General features: G+C 41.0%; 2 protein-coding genes across 8 annotated transcripts; both read right to left on the bottom strand.

The window, feature by feature from the left end:
* Window positions 1-50: 50 nt before the first annotated feature.
* LOC6525540 (casein kinase II subunit beta) lies at window positions 51-9,070 on the bottom strand. Of its 7 annotated transcripts, none has more exons than XM_002101339.3 (7): window positions 8,927-9,070; window positions 8,098-8,173; window positions 7,729-7,831; window positions 7,461-7,652; window positions 6,608-6,797; window positions 6,438-6,519; window positions 51-1,621 (listed from the first exon to the last, which is right to left on the bottom strand). In XM_002101339.3, the coding sequence occupies exons 2-7, from the start codon at window positions 8,167-8,169 to the stop codon at window positions 1,553-1,555; spliced, it is 708 nt and encodes a 235-aa protein (XP_002101375.2). In that variant the 5' UTR covers window positions 8,170-8,173; window positions 8,927-9,070; the 3' UTR covers window positions 51-1,552. The 7 variants fall into 7 exon arrangements, with proteins under 7 accessions (XP_002101375.2, XP_015046351.1, XP_015046354.2 ...); XM_015190865.2 differs by lacking the exon at window positions 8,927-9,070 and adding an exon at window positions 8,337-8,665; XM_015190868.3 differs by lacking the exons at window positions 51-1,621; window positions 8,927-9,070 and adding an exon at window positions 2,739-3,276.
* Window positions 9,071-9,451: 381 nt separating this feature from the next.
* Window positions 9,452-12,360, bottom strand: LOC6525541. The gene is made up of 4 exons (XM_002101340.4): window positions 12,103-12,360; window positions 10,259-10,396; window positions 10,072-10,195; window positions 9,452-9,785 (listed from the first exon to the last, which is right to left on the bottom strand). Exons 1-4 carry the CDS (start codon window positions 12,265-12,267, stop codon window positions 9,469-9,471), a joined length of 744 nt encoding a protein of 247 aa, XP_002101376.3. The 5' UTR covers window positions 12,268-12,360; the 3' UTR covers window positions 9,452-9,468.
* Between the last annotated feature and the right edge of the window lie 8,609 nt (window positions 12,361-20,969).

Genomic DNA, 20,969 nt, shown 5'->3' on the forward strand with positions numbered 1-20,969 from the left:
CCTTCGCTAAGGATAAAGATAATGGGTATTTCCAAAAATAAATAACAATATTTGTCGTTTTTCTTCATCTTTATTGTTTTCTCCCCATTCGCTGGCATCGAAATTCATCATCTCATTATTTTTCTCATTTCCTTGCGCAACATATTAACCTTATCTCTGTTTTTTGCTATATATGTAATTCCTGCGATAACTGCATTATCATCTTACGCCAACTGCTTTCTCTCGTTTTTTGTTTCTTTCTTTTAATCTTAATTATTCTTAAATACATTAAAAAAATACATAAAATATTTTGTTTGTTTCCGTTTTGTTTAGTTTTGTTTTGTTTGTTGTTCTTGTTTGTGTTGAATATCTGTTCTGTTCCCAATTTCGTATTCGATCTTGAATTCAACGAACTCGAAAGAGCGGCGATTTTGACTCAATCGAAGAACTTTTCAATTTCTTGGCTTCGTTGGGCTGTGAAAACAACTGAATTTCCGGTTTCGCTCAATTTAAAACCGATTCGAATTTGGGAACAGGTCTGCATGTGTCTGTGTGTGTGTGTATGTTGTGTATGTGTGTGTACATATATAAATAAGCTAACGGTATATTGTTTATATGTTATATGTATATGTATTTCTATATAAGTATATGCACTCTCAGATTTCGAAAAAAGGGAACGCCGAACGATTTCGCATTCGAATTCGGCTCACGTTCAGTTTTGGGTTTTTGTTTTCTGTTCTTATTGTTGTTGTAGATTTTCCGCATTCCGCTTTCGACATATGCAAGTTCTTGAAGTAGTACGCTTTGAAGAGGAAGCAAACAGGCTGGGCGATTCGATATCGAATTGGGCTCTTTGCGGGCGGGACGGGGGAGGATTTTGAAATGAGGGAACAAAGGTGGGTATACGGCCACATGACTAAATATTTTAAAGATACTATATATCTAAATCGGTTTAGCCCCTTTCATTTCACTTAATAAATAAAATGCAAAGAATATTGTTGACGACACCTGTTCAGTGTGACCAGAGTAAAAAGTAATCTAATAACTGTCAATTCGGGAACAATTTTCAAAAATTCTCAAACACAATTTCAAATATTTAAAATACAAGTATAAATAGTTTGAAAGTAGCACATTTGATGCACGCGAATAGTTAATAGGAAAAAAACACATGTCTTAAAATTATTTAAGGACCAAAAACTACAAAACAATGGAATAATAATACATTATCCAATTTTGCACTGGTTATTAGATTCATTTTTACCTTTGCGTTCAAAACTCTGAACACACTGCATCTGATCCTACTTTCCTTCTTTTTTCGAACAGGAGCTGGCTGTGTGTGTGTGTGTATGTCGGTATGTGTTTAACGGGTGATTTGCTGTTGTTTTTGGATCCAGCGTTGAAGATTTTGATGTTGGTCCTTCCTGTCTATCTCCAAATTCTTTTCCTCAGTGTGGGCCGCCCTGTGTGTGTGTATCTGTATCTGTGTCTGTCTTCAGGTGTGTGTGTGTGTGTGTGACTGGGTGTATCGGCTGCTGGACTGCTTGGCTGCACTGCTTGGATGCACTGCTTGCGCTTAGAGGCGCTTGGGGACCGTATCGGCATTATTCTCAGGCTCTTCGTCCTTGGGCGGCTGACCACGTTGCTGCACGGGGATCAGCGAATTGCCATTATCAAATCGTATCAGATCATAGCGAATTGTTGTTTTGTTGGAAAAACAAATGATAAGAAAACGCACACGTACGGGTAAAAACGTGGAAGAGAGCAGAAAGTAGAAAAAGAAAGCGGAAGAGAAAGAAGAAACACACACATCAATTATCAATTCAATCAATTGTGGGAATAAGTTGGTGTAAATACAACCCGTCTTTCCAATTTCGGCAGAATCAAAATTAGTGCAAGCTCACAAATAAAACTTTGTAAATTTCTATATATGCTTGATCGAAACAGTAAAATTGTTTTAGTATCTACAGGTTTGGGGAAAGTTAATTCGAATGCAAAATTAAAAATTATGAACTTCAATTTAAAAAAGTTGTTCTTCAGATTTGGATTTGTATTTGAATGTTATAGATAGATAATTGCATTAAGAGTGACATCTTTATTTCGAAATGGGAAAACGATTTGAGATTATAATGGTATGGAAATGGCTTCAGGATATTGATCTGAACCGTGAATGTCTATACCAAATGAGTTGGCCGAGCCAACGGAAAAGTTCCATGGGAAATCCGGGGGAACGGAGCGGTGATATGAATGTCCTTCTAAATCTCCAAATTCTGAGTAATCTTCATTATGTGTGTGTCTCTGCGTCTCTGCGTCTCTGTGTTCTCTTTTCAATTAATGTTCCAATTGTGTTGTTTTTTCCCCTAATTGCTGTGGTACTCTCAAAATCTCTAGAGACTTAAATTATTTAAAAGCAACGAAAATTGTTTTAAATAAAGTCTTTTTAAAGTACTTTTTAAATGCACCTGGAAGCTTTTAAAGAAAAAGTGCTGAAAAGTATGCTTCAAAACGTACATTTTAAGTGAATCAAATAAGACTAGCAAGAAATAAATTAATTTCGAAATAATATTATTAAATCTCTAGAGTCTGCGCCCACCCAGGTGTGAGTTGTAAGTAGGGGCAGTGAATTTCGGGGGTTACGGGGTGTTTTCCATGGAAATGGAGAAGCAAGCAGTTCCAAACATTTGTATGTGTATGGGTGTGTGTCGAGTGAGGTGCATGATTGGGCCCATTTAAGTTATTAATAAAAATAAACCAATAATGTATAAATTTAGCATATTTATTTGTTCACATGATTCAATGTTCGTTGCCGTATTCGTTTCACATTCGCATTAGGATCGGCCGCTAAGCAGGTAATTTCTGGAGGGGTATATATAAATTAAAATAGGTCAGGCGGGTGCTGCAGCAGCCAGGTTTTGTCAGCACCGGTTATATGTAGCAGTGCATCGTCGTTGTGGGTGAATGGATCGAGAAATAATCGCAGTAGAACTTCTCCAACTCAATTTGATTCGAGTTAAGCTTACAATCTCTTTGAACTGGCAAAGCTAAATTTAAATCTATTTGAACTCTTGCTTCAATCACTAAAAACATCTGTCAACTTTACACAAAAAACTGTCAAACAGAATTCTTTTTTAGTTTTTTTTTAAGTTAGCATATAAAATATTTGATCAATATCTCTCGAAATATAATATTTGTGGGCGAGCTAGAGAAGTTCGTCTGTGGAAAATGGAACAACGACGATCACTCGGCCTCGGCCTCGGGATCAGGACGACTCAGGATCTCCTGACAGAGTGCAATATAGTCCTTGAGGAGGTGCAAAAAGCGAAGCATATGGAAAAGTGAAATCAAATTAAAATGCTATACGAAAATACCCAGGATGGCGTGGGCACATGGAACATAAAACACTGCGGTGACATATTTTACAAATCTTTAAGGGACACGAAAGACGCAAGCGGCAGATTTCCTTATGTTTCTTTTAAGCTAATTATCATTACCAATCAAATCCTTTTTATGTAAGGAATAAGAAGAAAAGATTTTCAAAAATAATATAATAATATTTTCTTGCGATTGTGAGGCGTTCAAATGAGGAAATGCTCAAATACTCGAATTCAAAGTGTCGCGAAATGATAGACTGCGTTTTTGTATTAAATATCAGTTTCGTTTTTATTTTAGTTATTGTTATTATTACTTTTGTTCTCCATTATTTTCATTTCTCGTTTCGTTTTATTTTCTCATCAATTAATTGTAAACAGTTTTCTGCACACTCTCAGATTAACTTATCAACGGTCCTCGGCCTTTCTATCGATCTCTATATAGATTTTCATATATATATATATATTTATACTTTATTTCTAATTTTCTTAAAAAACGTTCTTCACTTCTCGTTTTATTGTTTGTGTGTTTTGTTTTGTTTTGCGTTCTTCCTAATTACGCAAATATTCATATTGATCTTAACAACATAAAAAAAAAAAAACAAATTGAATTAATTCGTTTTGGCAGAAGAAATGCAATTCTCTACATTATTACAATTGGGCGAAAATGCTCTTGCAACTACATACAATACGTTTAGAGTTAAGAATTGGAAAAAAAAAAAAGAACAACAAGGGGGAGGGCGAGTTGAATTCAGTAGAATTTGAAATGGAAAAGATTCCAATTTTGGACCCTTAAAAAACTAAACTATACCGATTAATGCCGCTACAACTGGAACAAAGCCAAAGCTATATATGTATGTATTATGTACGTTTTTGCATCTTTTGTAGTTTTTTTTTTCTCTTGTTTTTTACTTTACTGAACACACACAATCTGCAATGAATTTTAATGCTGGCTTCGCTTTTCGATTTATTTTTTCATTCGTTTTTCTTATTGCGTTTTTGATTGATTGTTGAACACTGCCACAAGTTAGTTATTGCTTCTGGGAACGATAAGGCAACACTTGCCGCAACATTCGCTTGGATTACAGTGTGTGCACATCATGAAAAAAGGATCCTTTTGCCATTCTTTTGCTTTTTGCTGTCTGCTTGTCCGTGCATGCTCATGAGTGTGTGTGTGGGTGTGCATGTATTTGTTTGTTTGATTGTGTGTGTGTGTGTCTAATTGGGCTTTTTGGGGCTTGATTCGTTCGGTTTGTTGCTCGAGTCCAGATGCCATACTTCTTCCTCTTGTTCGATCCACATCCTTATCTTCCAAGAGGTGGCTTTTCTTCATTTGTTTTTATTCTGTGTCTTCCAAAAGGTGGCTTTCTTCATTTGTTTTTATTCTGTGTGTTTTGTTGTGATTGTGGGTGTTAAGAGGGATGGGGGTTTGATTTCGGTATCTATGTGTGATTGTGCGTCTGTGTGTGTGCGAGTCAGGGGGTGGGTGGTAGGTGTATGGATGGGGATGACTGTACTGGATGTTGTTGTTGTTGATTTCATTGATTTTGCGGCTACTTCTTTGAGGGAGTTGGGGTTTCGTTAACTTCTTCCTTAATTATCTTGACTGCCACTAGCTTGGGGATCTTCACGGGTTTGGGCGGCTCTATGGGATTTATACAGGGTTTTATTTGCGTTGTCGTTTACATAAATGGTGATCGTTATTTGTGTTCTTTATTATTTGGAAGTACTATGTTGCTTATATCGTTGTTTTCTCTACTTTTAAATTACTTTCTTCTTACCTATCGCTATACCTCTAACTCTCTCTGTCTCTCTTTCTCTCACACACTCTCTCTTTTCTCTGTCTAATTCGAGTCTCTTTTGTTTGTTTGTTTTCTTTCCTTCTTTTGTTTTTGGTCAAGTGTTGCACCGCCAGTGTTGTAAAATGTCACACAAAAACATACATACATCAAAAGTGACGAAACGAACAGGTAAAAACACATATGTAATTGGTTAATTGACTAAAGCAAATAATATATATAAGCGCGTGTGTGTGGATGTTTGTGTGTGTGTATTTGAGAGTTATGCTTGTATAGTACTTGAACTTAAACTTCAATGCGAAGGATTTCCTGCTCAGCGGTAATACTAAAAGCTAACTTAATACATGTTTCTGAATGTTTGCATGAAGATTAGATTAATAAGAAGTTGCAGTGATTTAAATAAAAATCAAAATCGCATGAGGTTTCCACATGTTTCGAGTGTGTGCTCTAAATGAATCGGCGTGTGTCTGTGTGTCCTTTCGTCTACACATTTTGTTTTGTTATACAATTTCTTCTGTTGAATGTTTAATTTCTCTTATTTTGTTTCTCTTCTCTTTTTAAATATAAACGCAGTTTGTTTTTGTTTTTTGTGTTGTTTTTTAGTTTTTATATTTATATAAATGAAACTTTGCTCCTAGCGTTAAAAAACCTCAATACAGTTGTCTCTCTCTCCGTCTCTCAGTGTGGTTGTGGTTGTTGTTGTTGTTGTGTGCTGCTGTCTATCGGTCTTCCCGTTGTAAACTAACATTTCGATTTTTGTTTTTGTTTGGTTTACATGCAGTTGAATGGATTGTTTGTTGTTTTTTGTTGTTGTTGTGTTCGTGCGTATGTGTTTGTGTTGTAGTATTTGTTGTTGTTGTTGGTGGATTTATTTAATTAGTTTTTCTACACCCAATGTTAAGAATCGATCGATTGGAACGATCGATTGTAGATCGATAGGTTTGATTTTTTTTTGTTTTGTTCAGACAGGCAGAGACATGTTTCGATTCATAATCATATTCAGGTTCAGGTTGTCGATCGGATATTATGGATGTTTGATTTGATTTGGTTTTTTGTGTGGTGGTGGTGGTTGGTTTGGTGGTTTTGTATGTGTGGGGAGAGAAAACAAATAAAAAAAGATATAATATATTTATATGCTTAGTTGAATGATCCTTAGGTGGTGTTTTTTTTTTTTTTGGTTTTTAGTCAATATATAGATTTTTAGATTCCAAAATAAAATACAACAAAAAAGATGAGGGAGTGGGGTAAACGGTGGATAGGACACTAATAGCTAGTTATTAAGTTTTAAATTTACCGCTCGTAGTGGCATTTTAAAATTGGCTGCTGCCTGCAGCTGAATTTGATAAGCTAAGCTGTGTATTTTAAAGCCATACAGCCTATTTGTTGTTGTTCGTCGTGTGGGATACATAAAATATAGAGAATGTCAAAAATTTGATTGTCTACAGTTAGCGGCATAAAACTCACCTTGGAACAAACTGATTAGTAGGACGCTTGGGACGATATTCGGGATGCACCATGAAGAGCATGTGTGGAAATCCAGTGCCGAAATAGGCGCCATCGGTGTGGTGATGGCGCGACGATTTTGGTGTGTACACGTCAATGCACTTGGGGCAATAGGTCTTTACCATTGCCTCGCCGGGGATGTCCGACAGACCTGAGGATTAACAAGAGTATTAGAGCAGTGGCAGAGCAACTTAAAGATCTAAGATCTAGCGAATTGTTTGTGAGAATCTGGAACATACGCATCTAAATTGACTTAACTGAACATGGCTACAATAATAATCATTTGAGCTTTAGAAATTTAAATAGGTTGCCAATCGCATTCGCAGAAATGTTTACAAGGCACGTCTATTGCACAAGATTGCGTTATGGGGCAGTTTGTTTATTACAAATTGAAATCTTATCTTGCATTTGTGCATGAATTTGATTCAGCATTGTCTAATTTGATCGATAACGACGTTTGAGGAAGTTTCGGGAATGATTTATTTATTTACGTCTGGCAATTGAGAAGCTTTGCGAAGGTAATTGCATTTCTGTTTTAGTAATTTAAGTATTGAAAACAAAACAGAGATCTTAAGAATGCGTTGATGTATCCTGGGAAAGCCCCAAGGATTTGCTACTCAGGGAATTGCAATAGATGTATTATTATGAACGCTTTGATCTTTTCTGAGAATGTAGATACTGTTTTGAGAACGGAGCACGAGGTTGCTCGTGGATATGTTGTTTCCAGATTATAATCAATTTCGAGCAGAAAGATTAATATTATGTGAGGTAGAGCAATTGGTAAGAGCAATTAATCAAGGATCTGCTTACGCACCCAATGGCAGCATGGGCTGACTTTCACAGTAGACACGTGGACAATGTCCGAAATCGCCAGTTTGATATTTCTCGATCATTTGAGCGATGCCGCGATTTGTTAGTATATATCTGGCGTGTATGAGGCCGTAGAGCATCTCGGCGGCCTGCTCGGTCATGTCGGACTGCAGGGGATTGTCCTCGAGCTCGTCCTCTGTGGATTCAAAAGGCACATTAGCTACATGCATTAGGATTTTGGTGGTGGGGGAAATATTTCATTCTGATCTTACCCGGCTCCAAGTCCAGTATCATGTCCAATGCTTGGCGATAGTTGGGCACCTGCTCATTTAAACCAGTTAAATTGAATTTATCCTGTATGTAGTCCTCATCCACCTGGAATCGAAAGCGTATGCAATTAGAATGTGTTCTGGATTATGCCCCCATATATCTACTATATCGTGGGGTATCTGCATGTGTGTACAGTTGGGCACAGTATTGCCCCACCTTGCGGCACACGCACACACACACAGAGTAACACACGCATAGGCAGAGATTCAGGGCTGCACTTTGCAATTGTTGCACTTATAGCGCGCGCTTAGATAACGCGATTATCGCGGGTAAAACGTCTTTGATGCTGATGGATGATGAAGATATCTCACCTCGCAGAAGAACTCATTGCCACGAAGTCCACAGAACCAGGTGACCCAGGAGACTTCCTCGGAGCTGCTCATTTTGCTGCAAAGATAAGCGAATAGAGTTGCTAATTCATCTTTTCTTCTTTTTCTTGCTGACAAATTATCCTGCACACGCATACCACACATGCACACCCGCACACACACACACACACATGCAATCATGGCACGCACACTGAGACAAACGCTCACGCACTATTACATACATTAAGGGGATTATTTTGCGTAATTTGGGCTGGCGTTCGGAATTTATTGTTAAAATACCATGGAACGCAAACTTGACGAAAGTTTTTCCACTTTCTTGTTTCCCCAGCCCCCCGTTTTCTTTTCGTTTCCTTTTGGCTCCGCTTCTTGTTGCTCGCACACACCACACTCTCTTTTTCCGCTTTTTTTCGTTTTTTTTCCTTTTTTTTGGTTGGATTGGCTGTTGAGGTTTTTGTTTTCGGTTTTCCGTGCGATTCTCCTTGCTTGTGTAATGTTACTATTTTTCGATGATCAGTTCGTTTGGATGGGGGGAATGGGGCAAAAAAAATAAATTTTTATACTCGTATTTTGACAATTGACAAGCGCTCATACAAAATGTGCCGAGCAGCAAGAAGAAGCACACACTGTGACAATTGAGAAAAAAAGAGACACATATACAGGGGCCACACACACAAACACACACACACAGGGAAGCGCACATAGAGACGTGCACACACGCACGCCTTCACACTGATGAGCGCAATCCAACGCACACCGACTTGCTTTTCTGCATTATTTCCGCTGCGGCTGTCTTCCAGTGGCCAGCACTCACCTAAATTGTTAATAATTACGCAAATTGATTGAATTTTGCAATGCAGCTGAACCGGTAAAGGCAAATATTGTAGCGAAGACGATGGTACCAGGTATGCAATCGCGACTATCGATAACCGCTGTCCTGCGCTGTCCGCAGGCGATTGCCAATCGCCGTGACGCCGTGTCATCGCTAAGCGATATATCGGTTTGTATGGCTTGCGCGCTTGAAAACACTGTTTCAGGAAAGCAATTAACCTAATATAACGTGGCATTATTTGTTAAAAAAATGCATGTGCTTAAACATGTTATATTACCCCCATTTAGCTGGCTGTTTTACTATTTATCTATCGATTTACTGATTACGTATTGCAAGATGGTCTTACTTCTACTTTTGGGTATTATTTTGTATCAGTTGTATGGTCACACTACGTTGCAAGTTTTGAAAGTGAATTTTTAAATTTTTATTATCGACAAAATAAATCGATTTTTGGTATAATATTTTTTTCTTAGATGATTATTTAGACTAATAATACGTCTATATTTATGTGCATGTGCTCACTGTCACAGCTTATTGACAATCTTGAAGATTTCCTTGGCTCTCTGGTTTCCATTCACCACATAGGCCAGCGGATCGTCACGACTGGATTCCATTAGGTTTTCGCACGATTCCTGACCGATGTCGAACATAAAGGATGTGTCGATATCCTGCGGCAACTTGCCGCGCAGGAAGCTGATCTCGTTGTCGGCCAGCGAGGTTTTCCGGGACAAAAGCAGTGCGGACAGGTAACGTGGTTGCTTCTTCTTCTCGGCGCAGTGCATCACCAGGCCCCAGGTGTCGTAATCCGTGTCCAGAACGTATGTGTTGTAGATGCCCTCATCTGGAAGGGGGTAATCTTCTATTATATGCGTTTAGAAACTTAAATGCTGTTTAATTATATCTTAAACCCGTGCAGATCGAATTTATTACACTTTATATATTTGCTCTTAAGAGTATGCACTTAAATATTCCATCAGTAAATTTTGGTGTGTACTTTTAGGCACTAAATGATATGGCATTATTAGCCATAATAGTTGCCATAATATAATGTAATAACATATTTCAACCAAAATTTGGAAAGCGTTTTCGTTTGAAATTTGCTTGTGAAAAACCTTTTCTTTACTCACATATGTCCTCCGTGTGCTGCCAATGTCCTGGCTCTTCGAATTTGGGTATCATCCAGGTGATGTTGCCCACCAGCTTCTCGCGCAGCGGATCCTCCGCAAATATGTAGCTAAAGTTCATCGTTATCTAATTGAATTAGTAATCCAGTAATTATTTGTTACGGGTATGGAGATCCTTGCAGCCACTCACATGTTGATCCTCCTTGGAGAAGGAGAAGTGACTGCGCATGCACGCGTATTCCGGAAGTTCCTCTGTGGATGCATAATACTGAACCACGTGCCAGCAGCCCATCATGCGTTCCAAATCGAAGTTTTTAATGGCGCCCACCTGTAACGGAAATTTGATAACCATAACAAGTTAAAATACTATTGTTAGGTGATCTTTATAATGTTAAAAGGAAAACCTCTTCAGATTTTGAAAGCATTATGTATAATGAGATTTATTTCAATAACTTAAAAGTAGATGTAGAAGGTTTTCCAAAGGTTTTAGGTTTTTTGAATGGAAAGTTAAGTGTAGGAGCATTAGTATGACATTTGTGAGGACAAGGCTGCTAATAAATAGGCGCAATAAACGCTTAGGCCACAAATGACTCTTGGCTAAAATCCCCCTCCCCCTCCCGCCCGTTGGAAGTATTTACATTGTTTGCCCTGGCGACCACAAAACAAAACAAACTTCAGGTTGGTGAAAGAGTTAAAGAAGCGACAGACGACGAAAGCCGTTAGCGCTGTCACCGTGATTGACTACTGACATTTCATTGAGAAGTCACTATGGCCGTCTCTCTCTCTCTCTCTCTGCGCCGCTGTTGCCATCTCTTTCGCTGTCTTGCAAGACGCGACGCGCAGACACGGAGACGCGAGTTGCAGACGCAAGACAGCCTCTGATTGATGCGCCTCAAAAGCGCATTGCACCGCATGTGTCGCCCCCCGCTTTCCCACCACTCCCCTTTTCACTTGGGGCCCCCCTCATCTCGTTAGCCTCTGTCCTCGCGCCGTGTCTTTCTTCGGGTCTCTACGTGCGTGTCTTTTGTCTATTCTCGCTGATTGTTTTTTGGCTTTTGGCTCGCTTTTCGGTATTTGTATTCGTAGCAGTATTTGTCGAACTGCACCTGCATCAAAGTGCAATTGTCGCCGCCAACGGAGATGCAGACGTAGAAAACAGGGGGGGAGGAGGGCGGTCAGAGCAGAGAAGAGAAGAGAAGAAGAGTGGAGTGGAGAGAAGACAGCGAGACTCAGACGACGTCTGAGCCACTTAGAAAGTGTGATTGATTTTGGCATCGGTGTGAGCCCATTTCTTCTGCCTGCCTCTTTCTGCGCTCGCTTCATGTCCCATTCATTCTACTCGCTAGAGATGGAACATGAATGGATTACACAGTGAGGCAGGATACAGATAAATCTATTACAAATCTATTAATACTTTTATATCACTATATTGCACTATCTGCAGGGTTAGAGTTCAGCTTTTTAGCCACAAAATCGTTTCAGTTAAGGAAGATCCAGCTATAGACGCAGTTATTTTTGCCAGCTAAGTAGATGGTGTCATCACTAGCGACTAGAAATATGTCCGGCATATTGATGAGTCTTTGGGCTTGACTCGCTTTTGGCTCGGTTTTGGATTTGAGATGCTCGCCTCCTCCGGCGGCTGTGCTTAGAATGAAATCGAATCGGAGCGTTGCCAAAGAAAGTGATCCAGTTAGGAGAGGCCGGGGACGTGACCAGGGACGGTAACCTGTACATCCAGAGCTGCACCTGCGCCCGACTATCCAATGGATCGCCTCGACTGTCTGCCGTTCTACTCGCTTTGCTATTTAGCCAGGTGACCTTAATATCCGGTTGTTTTTCAAACAAATGCTATTATGTTCTCTAGCAAATCTAATATATAGTTATAACAGGGTTTCACTGGCAATTTGAATTTCATAAGGGGCTTTTTGCTTAGCGGGCAAAGGAATGAGTCATACTATGAACTACACTCATGCATATTTATTTATGTGCTTAGTTGACCTTGATGGGAGTGGGTGGAGTGGCTGGAGTACATACCTTGGGACAGCGATTGCTGGGACCTGAGCGCCTCCTGGTTTGATAGGCATTGCTATTGTGTCGTGTCCACAGATTGCCATCCACCGGGCTGAGCAAAGCATCCAGGATGATTATGAGCACGGCGATCAGCAGGAGCGATCCAGTCCTGCCCATGATCGCTGGCATTATTCCGGATTATTGTCGTCAATCTTCCGGCGGTCTCAGACGCTCGATCTCCGTTGCGCTTTAGCTGGCACTGTTTTCGATGGCACTGCGCCATCTCCGCGAGCAACATGCGACATTAGCATCCAGCAGCAGGTACACTGTAAAAAAAATATGGAAAAACTTAGAAGAGAAGTCTGGGAATGGTAAGTAAGTGCTAAGTATCATTGCGCTGCTTAAATGTATGGATTTGTAATTTTTTTAATGTAGTGGTATAAATCTCAAATATTTCTTGTTTTACACAACACTTTAATTATGAAATGTTTGAAAAACAAATTATTTGTATAACTCAAATGTTGAGATTTGCTTTTCCGAGTGCTGAACAAATCGGAACGCAACGGATTCGGATGTTTTTGCGGATAAGGCGCCTTCTTATTGCCACAGAATTCTATGGGAATAGCTGTGGCTGGGTCATTATCGGGTGGCTGGAAATAAATGCGACATTACTGAGCACTTGGCTGGATTCTAGCTATATATAGAAGTTGATTAAAGTTGAGAGAGTGTTACATGTTGGCTTGCCATTTGGGTACAACACACACCATTAAATTGTTAATAAAAAATACAAACTTTATGATTCCAGGATATGGTTTGACTTACCTTTCAACTACTTCCTGGAATCGCTAGCACCGAAAGTTTAGCTTGTTTCCAAGGCGATGCCATCTCTTTCCAGCATTTTAATATTGGAACTTAATCAGCCGCCACTGCTTCTCCCCTCGCTCCCCGCTCCCATGCACTTGCTCTCTTTCCAAGAGCGCGGGTGAGTTAGTCGCTCTTATCAATTGTAACGTCCGTTTTGCCAGTAAAGTCCAGTCAACGCCTTCCAATGCACACACATATATAATTATATATTTATATATATATACGTATATGGAAATATATAGAGTCTAGGGAAGGGGGTAGGTATTTTTGGCTGCATCTTGTTTTCACTTGTCGCATGGATGCAGATTTCCAGATTTCCAGGCAACTTTCTCGCCGCGGAGAGCGAATTTTTCGGGGTAGTGTGTGCGGGAAGGGTAAGTGGCGAGCGGTGAGCGGTAAGCGGCGAGTGGAAACAGGAAACATTTTAATAGCCAGCAAATTTATTCTTTACGATCGCCAGAACGAACAGCGCGATCCGCTGGACACTTTCTCTTTATTGCGAAACGAGTTGCGCGGCATTTTCACGACCGGACTGGAATGAAACTGGACATCCTCGAAGGTTGCTACTTTTGCCGCCGCCGCTTCTTCTTCCGCCTGCGTCTGCAAGCTCAGCTTCTTTTTGCATCGCATTTTTTTGTTGTTTTTTTGTAGCTTCTCTCATTTCTTTTGGAGTCGTCTGGTTTTTTGTTGGCCAGCCCAAAAACGCGGCGCAACTTTCGTCGCCGCATTGCGTTGCGATGCGATGCGTTAGCGGCCAGTTCCGGCTTCTACGGCAGCTCCTTCCCTCGCCTTTCTCCCACCTTTCGCCGCCACCTCCCCCCCTCCATTTCGCTCTCCTTCGCCATCGCAGACGCACCGAAGCGAAAAGCGGCTCTTAATGCGGCAGCGAAACGAAATGAAACGAAAACGAACTAAAGCAACAAGTGCGCGCAATCGAAGAAATGTCGCCTGCTCCTTTCGCTCTCCCGCTCTCCTTTCAATTCTCTCTGCTCTCTCGTTTGCGCTCTCTTTTCCTAACTGGAGCACGTATGTGTGTGTGTGTGTGCGGATGAATGAAAACCAAGATCAAGGGCGGATAAAGGGCAGGATCAGCGGGGAGGTACGAAGATAGAGAAACCGAATAAGTAGGCCAGCATTCCCACAAACCCTTAACCCATATGTGGGCAACCATTTTGAAGCCTTATCATCTAAATATGAAATATAGATTTCATGGAAATCTAAATCTGTCTAAAAATATTGAAATATATTTAAATATATTTTGAGTAAGATATTTTAAAATAAATTAGACTATGCATTAAATAGTTAAAGGTTAATTAAGAGGTATTAGAACTGTTTTGGTAATTATTGAGTTGTTTGTTTTTTAAAATTTTGTTCACTAGTTTTTCGCAGTGTGCTCATCCGGCAGCGCATCGAGTTTACTCAATGAACGACTCTGGCTGAGATCTTTTGGACACGCCAGCCGCTCATCCATCCATCGCATCCATTCCATCCATCCAATCGAAATGGCCACATAAATGGGGGTCTGCAGCCGGAATCGGAATGCCTCGCACACTGGGAGTGCCACACCCGAATCCGCATCCGAATCCGCAACCGAAACTGAATCTGAATCCGACGGCGAATGTGAGTTGGCATCCAAAAAGCTGAATGGGGCAACAACAGGTAACAGGTGGGGCAACTCAAAATCTGTGCAGCCGGAATCGGAATCCACAGGTGAGCTTCAGCTTAAGCTTGAGCTACAGGTGACAGTCGACGGAATGTCTGGCGCGGTGCGGTGTGGAATGTCAAACGTTTATTTGCCGGTAATTAAATTTGAAAATGATTTAAATTTCACCAGCGCATATTCCAAATTGGTCTTAACACTTTCTTTCGCAGCATCGCGTTTTCTGTCTCTTTTCGTCCAATTGGCCACCACCCGCAAGCCGAGCTGATGACCCATCTAGCTAACCTAACCCCCCCTTTTTTTTTCAATCCCCCGCCCATGGACAAGCTGTGGGAGCAATTCGGCTGATTGGAGATTTGTTTTCTATTTGCAATTGATCGATGCCCGCCTGCGAAGCCTGCCAAGCAATCGGCAACAACAACAGCCACACATAAAATGGTACAAAATAAAACGCAACAAAAAAAAATTGGTAGAAAAATACAAAGAAAATAGTAAAAAACGTTAACGCAGAAATTGAATTGAGCTGGACGCTGGTGGATGATGGTGTCCACGTCCGGTGGGCTCGTTAATGGCATACCGAACTGGGGAGCAGGCCGATGGATTGGATTATGGTGCCACTACAACTTTCAGCTGCCAAGACAATGGACCTTCTTGATTAGCGCGATAGGCAAATTTCTCGTTTTATTGCAAATATATACATACATTATATATATAAACTTATATATATTTACATACTTTGGAGTCCAAGATATCGACTAGCTGTAGACATCCACTTGTAGTTATAAATAAAAATGTTATAGATACACGATATAGATATCGTATCTTAAAGATACATCTTAACATTAATACAAGCTACTTATTCTATCACACACATCCTATGTATCTATATGAAATTATATAGTTATATTATATGTTCTATTATTAGATCATTTTTTGAAGAGACCACTCCATTGCAATTAGTTGCAATCTGAACCCATTTTCGCATCTAAACCAAGCCATTAAGATCTTGGCCTTTGCAAGTAACTCAACTTTTGCCCACGCTGCACATGGATTCTGCATGATACTGGCCTGGCATGGAGTGGTGGCCATCAGCTGCTCCTCCAACTGAACTCGAGTGCGTGTGGCTTTCCCAGCCAGTGTGGGATTACTTGGAGTGCACTTGATGCCACATGGATCATGGCTAGTTTTCGCTGGCCACCGGCTCAATTATGCAGCGACACAAGTCCGTAAATGCTGGAAAATCTGCGCGGTATTTAAGGGGTATGCAGGGGGATTTGTGGTGGGGATTGGGGTCTGTGCGTGCCCTTCCCATGGCCACCATCCATCATCCGTCGTTGGAGCAACATAAACCCATCAAGTGGGTTCCGTTTTGTTTGCGCATGCGCGGCGCATTCAGCATCGATATTTCACGATCGTCGTCTGCGGCACTCAGACACTCGTTCGTTTTTTTTTTTAGTTTTTTTTTGTATTTTTTTTATGGCTATGGAGTAGAGAAATAAAAACAAAATGGAAATGGAAAATGTGGGGGGCAGGAGGATGGAGGCGACTTCGTGCTGCTATTTGGTGGTCCGCGATTTTGTTTTCATTTGGAAAGTGGGTGTGTTTGTCTAGCTGTCCGAATGGCCGTGCTCACAGACTCCCCAGATTCCACCAGACTTCCCCCAACTCCCCCAGACTCCAACAGACTCCCCCAACTGCCCCAGTCTCCCCCAGACTCCAACAGACTTCCCCCAACTCCACAGACATCTCCAATGTCAACGCCTTGGTCACCAGTTGGCTGCTTTGGGTCTGGGAATGTGCCTCCCCTGATGGACTGGGGTCAACTGAAAACTGAAATGTTTGAGCCCCAAAAGAAAAGGAAATGCGCGGAATGTCGTGGAAAAACGAGGAAAAACGAGGAAAGTGATCTACGATGCTCTTCAAAGTGATCTTCCCAATATGAGGGGCAAGTTCAGCGCAGTCAAGTGGTCCATCTAATTTATGATGACATTTTGCATGATCTCTAAATTTTTACACTGAGTATTTAACCATTTTCGGGTTTCTTATTTACGAGTGAAAACTTAATTTATTATGTACTCAAAATAATTTGCGGTTTGAAGACAATTTTAAAAGTGTAATTAAGCTGTTTATCATTTCGATTTAGAAAAGTCATATCTCGCCATCTTTCGAGCAAATTAAGTTGCGCCTTTTGCTAAAGTGTTACCAAACCCAACGATATGAAAGTTCTCCGTTTCATTTCCCAGAAATAAAAACTTTCATGGCGAGAATGTAGCTCAAAAGTATTCAAAAAGTGTACATACATTTTTGTATTTTTTTTTTGTTGCGGAACTTTCATAACCGATCGATGGATCCCATCCAGCCCCATTCATCGAATGGGGTTCGTCCGCACCTGAAATTCCATTCGATTTCCAGGCTGAAGATATGGCCGCAGGCCAAGATACTTGCTCGGATACTTGGGATGCCGCGATACGTACTCTCAGATACACCAAAGTACTCCCTCAGATACTCGAGATACTCACACTACACACATGTGTGTGTGTGTGCGTTCGAATCGAATCGAATGGGATCGGATTGTAGATTGTATCATATCATATCGTATGGAATCGGATGAGGCTTCGATTGGAGAATCTCTTTCGACAGCGGCTAATTGACTTTTAATGTTGTTTTATAGTGCCCATTACTCGCAGAGTGAAAGGTTATACTAGATTCGTTGACAAGTATGGAATTGCCTCGCCTACACTTTAAAAAAATGTTTTGAAATTTTTCTTATTTTTGTGCGGGGTGCAAATATTGCTCCAAATTTGGAATGGCATACCTTTTTGAGTTCGTAATTAAATTTCCTATCGAACTGTGTTTTTAAAAAAATATTATATTTTTTTCACTTTTCTGCCAATTTTTGATGATGATTTTTTGCCGAAAATCGCTTTTCTGTTATTTTGCGACTATAAATATCAGTATTTTGATCAGAACATTCAAAATATTAGTCCGAATATTGAATGTCATACCTCGTTGAGTTCGTTATTAAATTTCCTATCAAACTGTGTTTTAAAAAAATTTTTTTTTTTTTTTCACTTTTCTTTCAATTTTTGATGATGAAGAATTTAAGTTATAATTTATAGTATTTTTAAGAACATCATGAAGGTAACATTTTGTAATACACTGAGTAAGGAGGAGTAAAGCACAAACTTCTTTTGCGATTACTGGGACTTTTCTCGCAGTGTAAGCCAAACCAAATCTGCTCCCTTGGGTGGCGGCTGCTCCGCCTAATATTTCCACGCCCACAGCGCACAAAAAGTGTCTTCTCATGGCCTAATGGCAGCTATTGCTACTGTTTGCAGCTGCCGCTTTGTGGCGACACACGGTGTTGTTGTTGCAGTTGCACTTGCAGCAATTGTTGCTATTGCTGCTGCTGCTGCTGCTGCCGTGGCACTTGTTGCTGTTGTGTGCTGTATGCTGTCGGTGTTTTCACTTTGGTCGATATCTGCCATTGCCACCTTGTAACCCCTCTGGGCGCTGGCCAAGCAGCCGAAAGGTTATACCAACAGCAGCAGCAGCAGCAGCAGCAGCAGCAGCAGCACGTTGCAGTTGCAGCAGCAGCAGCAACAGCAGCAGCAAGCGCGACAGATGACAAACGCAGGCTGTTTTGCCCGGCGATGATGAAGTGTCAATGCAATGAAAACTAAACCAATAAATTGTGAGAGCGACCCAAATAGTTGGCTAGAAAACCGGCGTGGCGAAGAGGATTTTGGCCCGGCAACTTATGTAGTACGTATGTATGTATCATACATACATATGTGTACATATATGCATGTACATACATATGTATGTATGTGTGTCTACTTGATGTGGCATTAGCTGCAGCCAGAACCGTAGAATCCCGATGGACGTACTTCGACCTGCTCCACCGGCATCTCGTTTTCACCCAGACCTTTTGCAACGCACAACAACAACAACAACAACGCACAACGCACAACAAACACACATGTGGCACCACATTTGGTCAGCCAACAAGCCCATAGCCCCCCGTACGAAAATACAACAAAAAGAGGAAAAAAAAAAAAACACAAAAAAAAAAGTAAGAAAATAAAAACGGAAAAAAAGTTGTGAGAAATTGAAGCGCAATTCAAGTCGACGGCGGATGGTGAAAGTAACAAGATACTTTTAATAAGACATCTCGCGATGCCGCTTAAGATGCGTGAGGCGTGCGACCAGCGAAGCCAGCTGCCCTTCTTTATATGATATATGCTGCCACCATGCCACCAAGCCACCTTGCCACCATGCCACCAAGCCACCAAGCCACCTTGCCACCTTGCCACCTTGCCACCATGCCACATACCAGGCTTGAGCTGCAGGTTCTTCCGCTGGGATTGGATTTGCTTTGCGATCCATGCAAAATCGGCAGTAATTGACCAAGTTAGCAGACCAAGTTAGTGGACGGCAGACTGAATGGCGCGTGTTACTTAATGTGCGGTGTGCAATGTGTGCAGCGATAGACGCCACTTTCTGGCGGAACCGGAGCAGCTTTGGACCCAACCACTGGCCACCACTTCAATGACTCCAATCGAAATTACTCCAATTTCGAAACGGGTCTTTTTGGTCATATTTAGCAAACAGGAATGGAATGAATCGCGAGTTGGCGCCCCTAAAAACTCAAAACTACCAAGTGGCATCGAAATGGCGATGAAATGCTCCGGAACGACATGGAATCGTCATGGGGCATGGCGCACAGTGGGTCATTGGGTCATTAAAAGTGGCCATCCAGAGATGTTGATTGCAACATTTACATTTCATTTGCGGCTGATTAACAAAATTATTTTATATTAAATGGATATTTCATATATAATAATGATTAATAAATATTAATGATTAAATAATATTAATAATATTTTGATCCTTAATTGGTTCAATTTTAATATAATACATTGCTATGAATTCGAAATTCTGCATTTCTTTTTTGGGTTTTATGATTCAGTGGATTAAAAATTGTCATATTAGTAAAAGATCTAACAATCGCTATCACTTTTTGGAAAATATAGAAAATTTAATTTTTTGCTCGTATTTCGTATTTTTGATAAAAAATTAAAAAAAAATGTCAAAAAATTAAAAGCTTTAATTTATAATTTAGAATAAACTAGATTTAAACCATTATTTCCAAAGTTTTACCACAATGCAGACTTTTAAGTTGCCCGATAATCAGGAAATGGAAGAGAAATGCATGCTTTTGCCCCACTGTGCCGTCTGGTTATCAATTGGCTTGGTTGTCGCTGGTGTTGCAGTTGCTCATCCTATTATTGCAACGAGAGCAAGTGGCGTACACTTATTGTTGTTGTTGTTGTTGCTGCTGTGGCTGGTGTTACAGTTTTTGTTGTTGTGCTGTGTTGTGTTGTGTTGTGTTGCTCGACAATGCCAAATGCGGCAGTTGGCAAAAATATTTTATGGAAAAGTGGCACAGTCGATGAAACATTACAAGGGGAGTCAGGAAAAAAAGAAAAATAAACCACGATATCTCTGCCGCACTTGTTTGTGTGTCAGTTTTTTTCTTACTTTATTCACTGCCACCCCAACCAACTTGCAACACCCATTTGCCACCCACTTGGGGCACCCACTGGGGGCAGCGCAGCGTGCGGCAATCGTAGGGCGCCCACACACGCGTTGCACCGCCGCTCGGCTTGATTGCTTGCCACAACTGGAGCATGGGCAGTGGCAGTGGCAGTCAATAATTGCGGAGTCCGCGTCTTGTGGGCTTGGTCAGTGTGGCAAGCAGTCGACTGTTGGCTGTTGGCTGGTGGCAGGAGGGGAATAGAAAGTGCAAACAGTTAGAGGACTTGTGCTGTGCCACATGCAATTGTCAACGAAGTCGTCTGCTGCTGCTGTTGTAACCCAGCGCAACTGAAAGTTGTACGCACATATATGTATGTATATATGTATGCATACATATGTATATGTATGTAAATCTAACTGCTGCCCAGTGTAAACAAACAGAAGGATGGGGGAAACCAACTGGCGGCCGACGACGCATGCCACAAGCAGCAACAGCAACAGCAACAGCAACATGCAGCAGCAACAGCAAAAGCAATAGCAACAACATGAACAGTATCTGCAACAACAACAGGAGTATTCAAAGCAACAACAGTCAAAGCAGCAACATTTGGGCCCAAAAAGCGACACCAGCAGCAGCAGCAACAGGCAGCAATAACAACAACTACAGCAGCAGCAGCAGCAACATGCAGCAGCAACAGGCAGCAGCAACAGCAACAGCAACAGGCACATGCAACAACAACTGCAGCAGCAACAGGCACATGCAACATGAGCCGGCAAGCTGTACTCGAACAAGTCGTACTTGGCATCGTATTTTGGCTTGCCGCAC

Source organism: Drosophila yakuba, chromosome X (assembly GCF_016746365.2).
Source record: "Drosophila yakuba strain Tai18E2 chromosome X, Prin_Dyak_Tai18E2_2.1, whole genome shotgun sequence".
Lineage (NCBI taxonomy): Eukaryota > Metazoa > Arthropoda > Insecta > Diptera > Drosophilidae > Drosophila > Drosophila yakuba.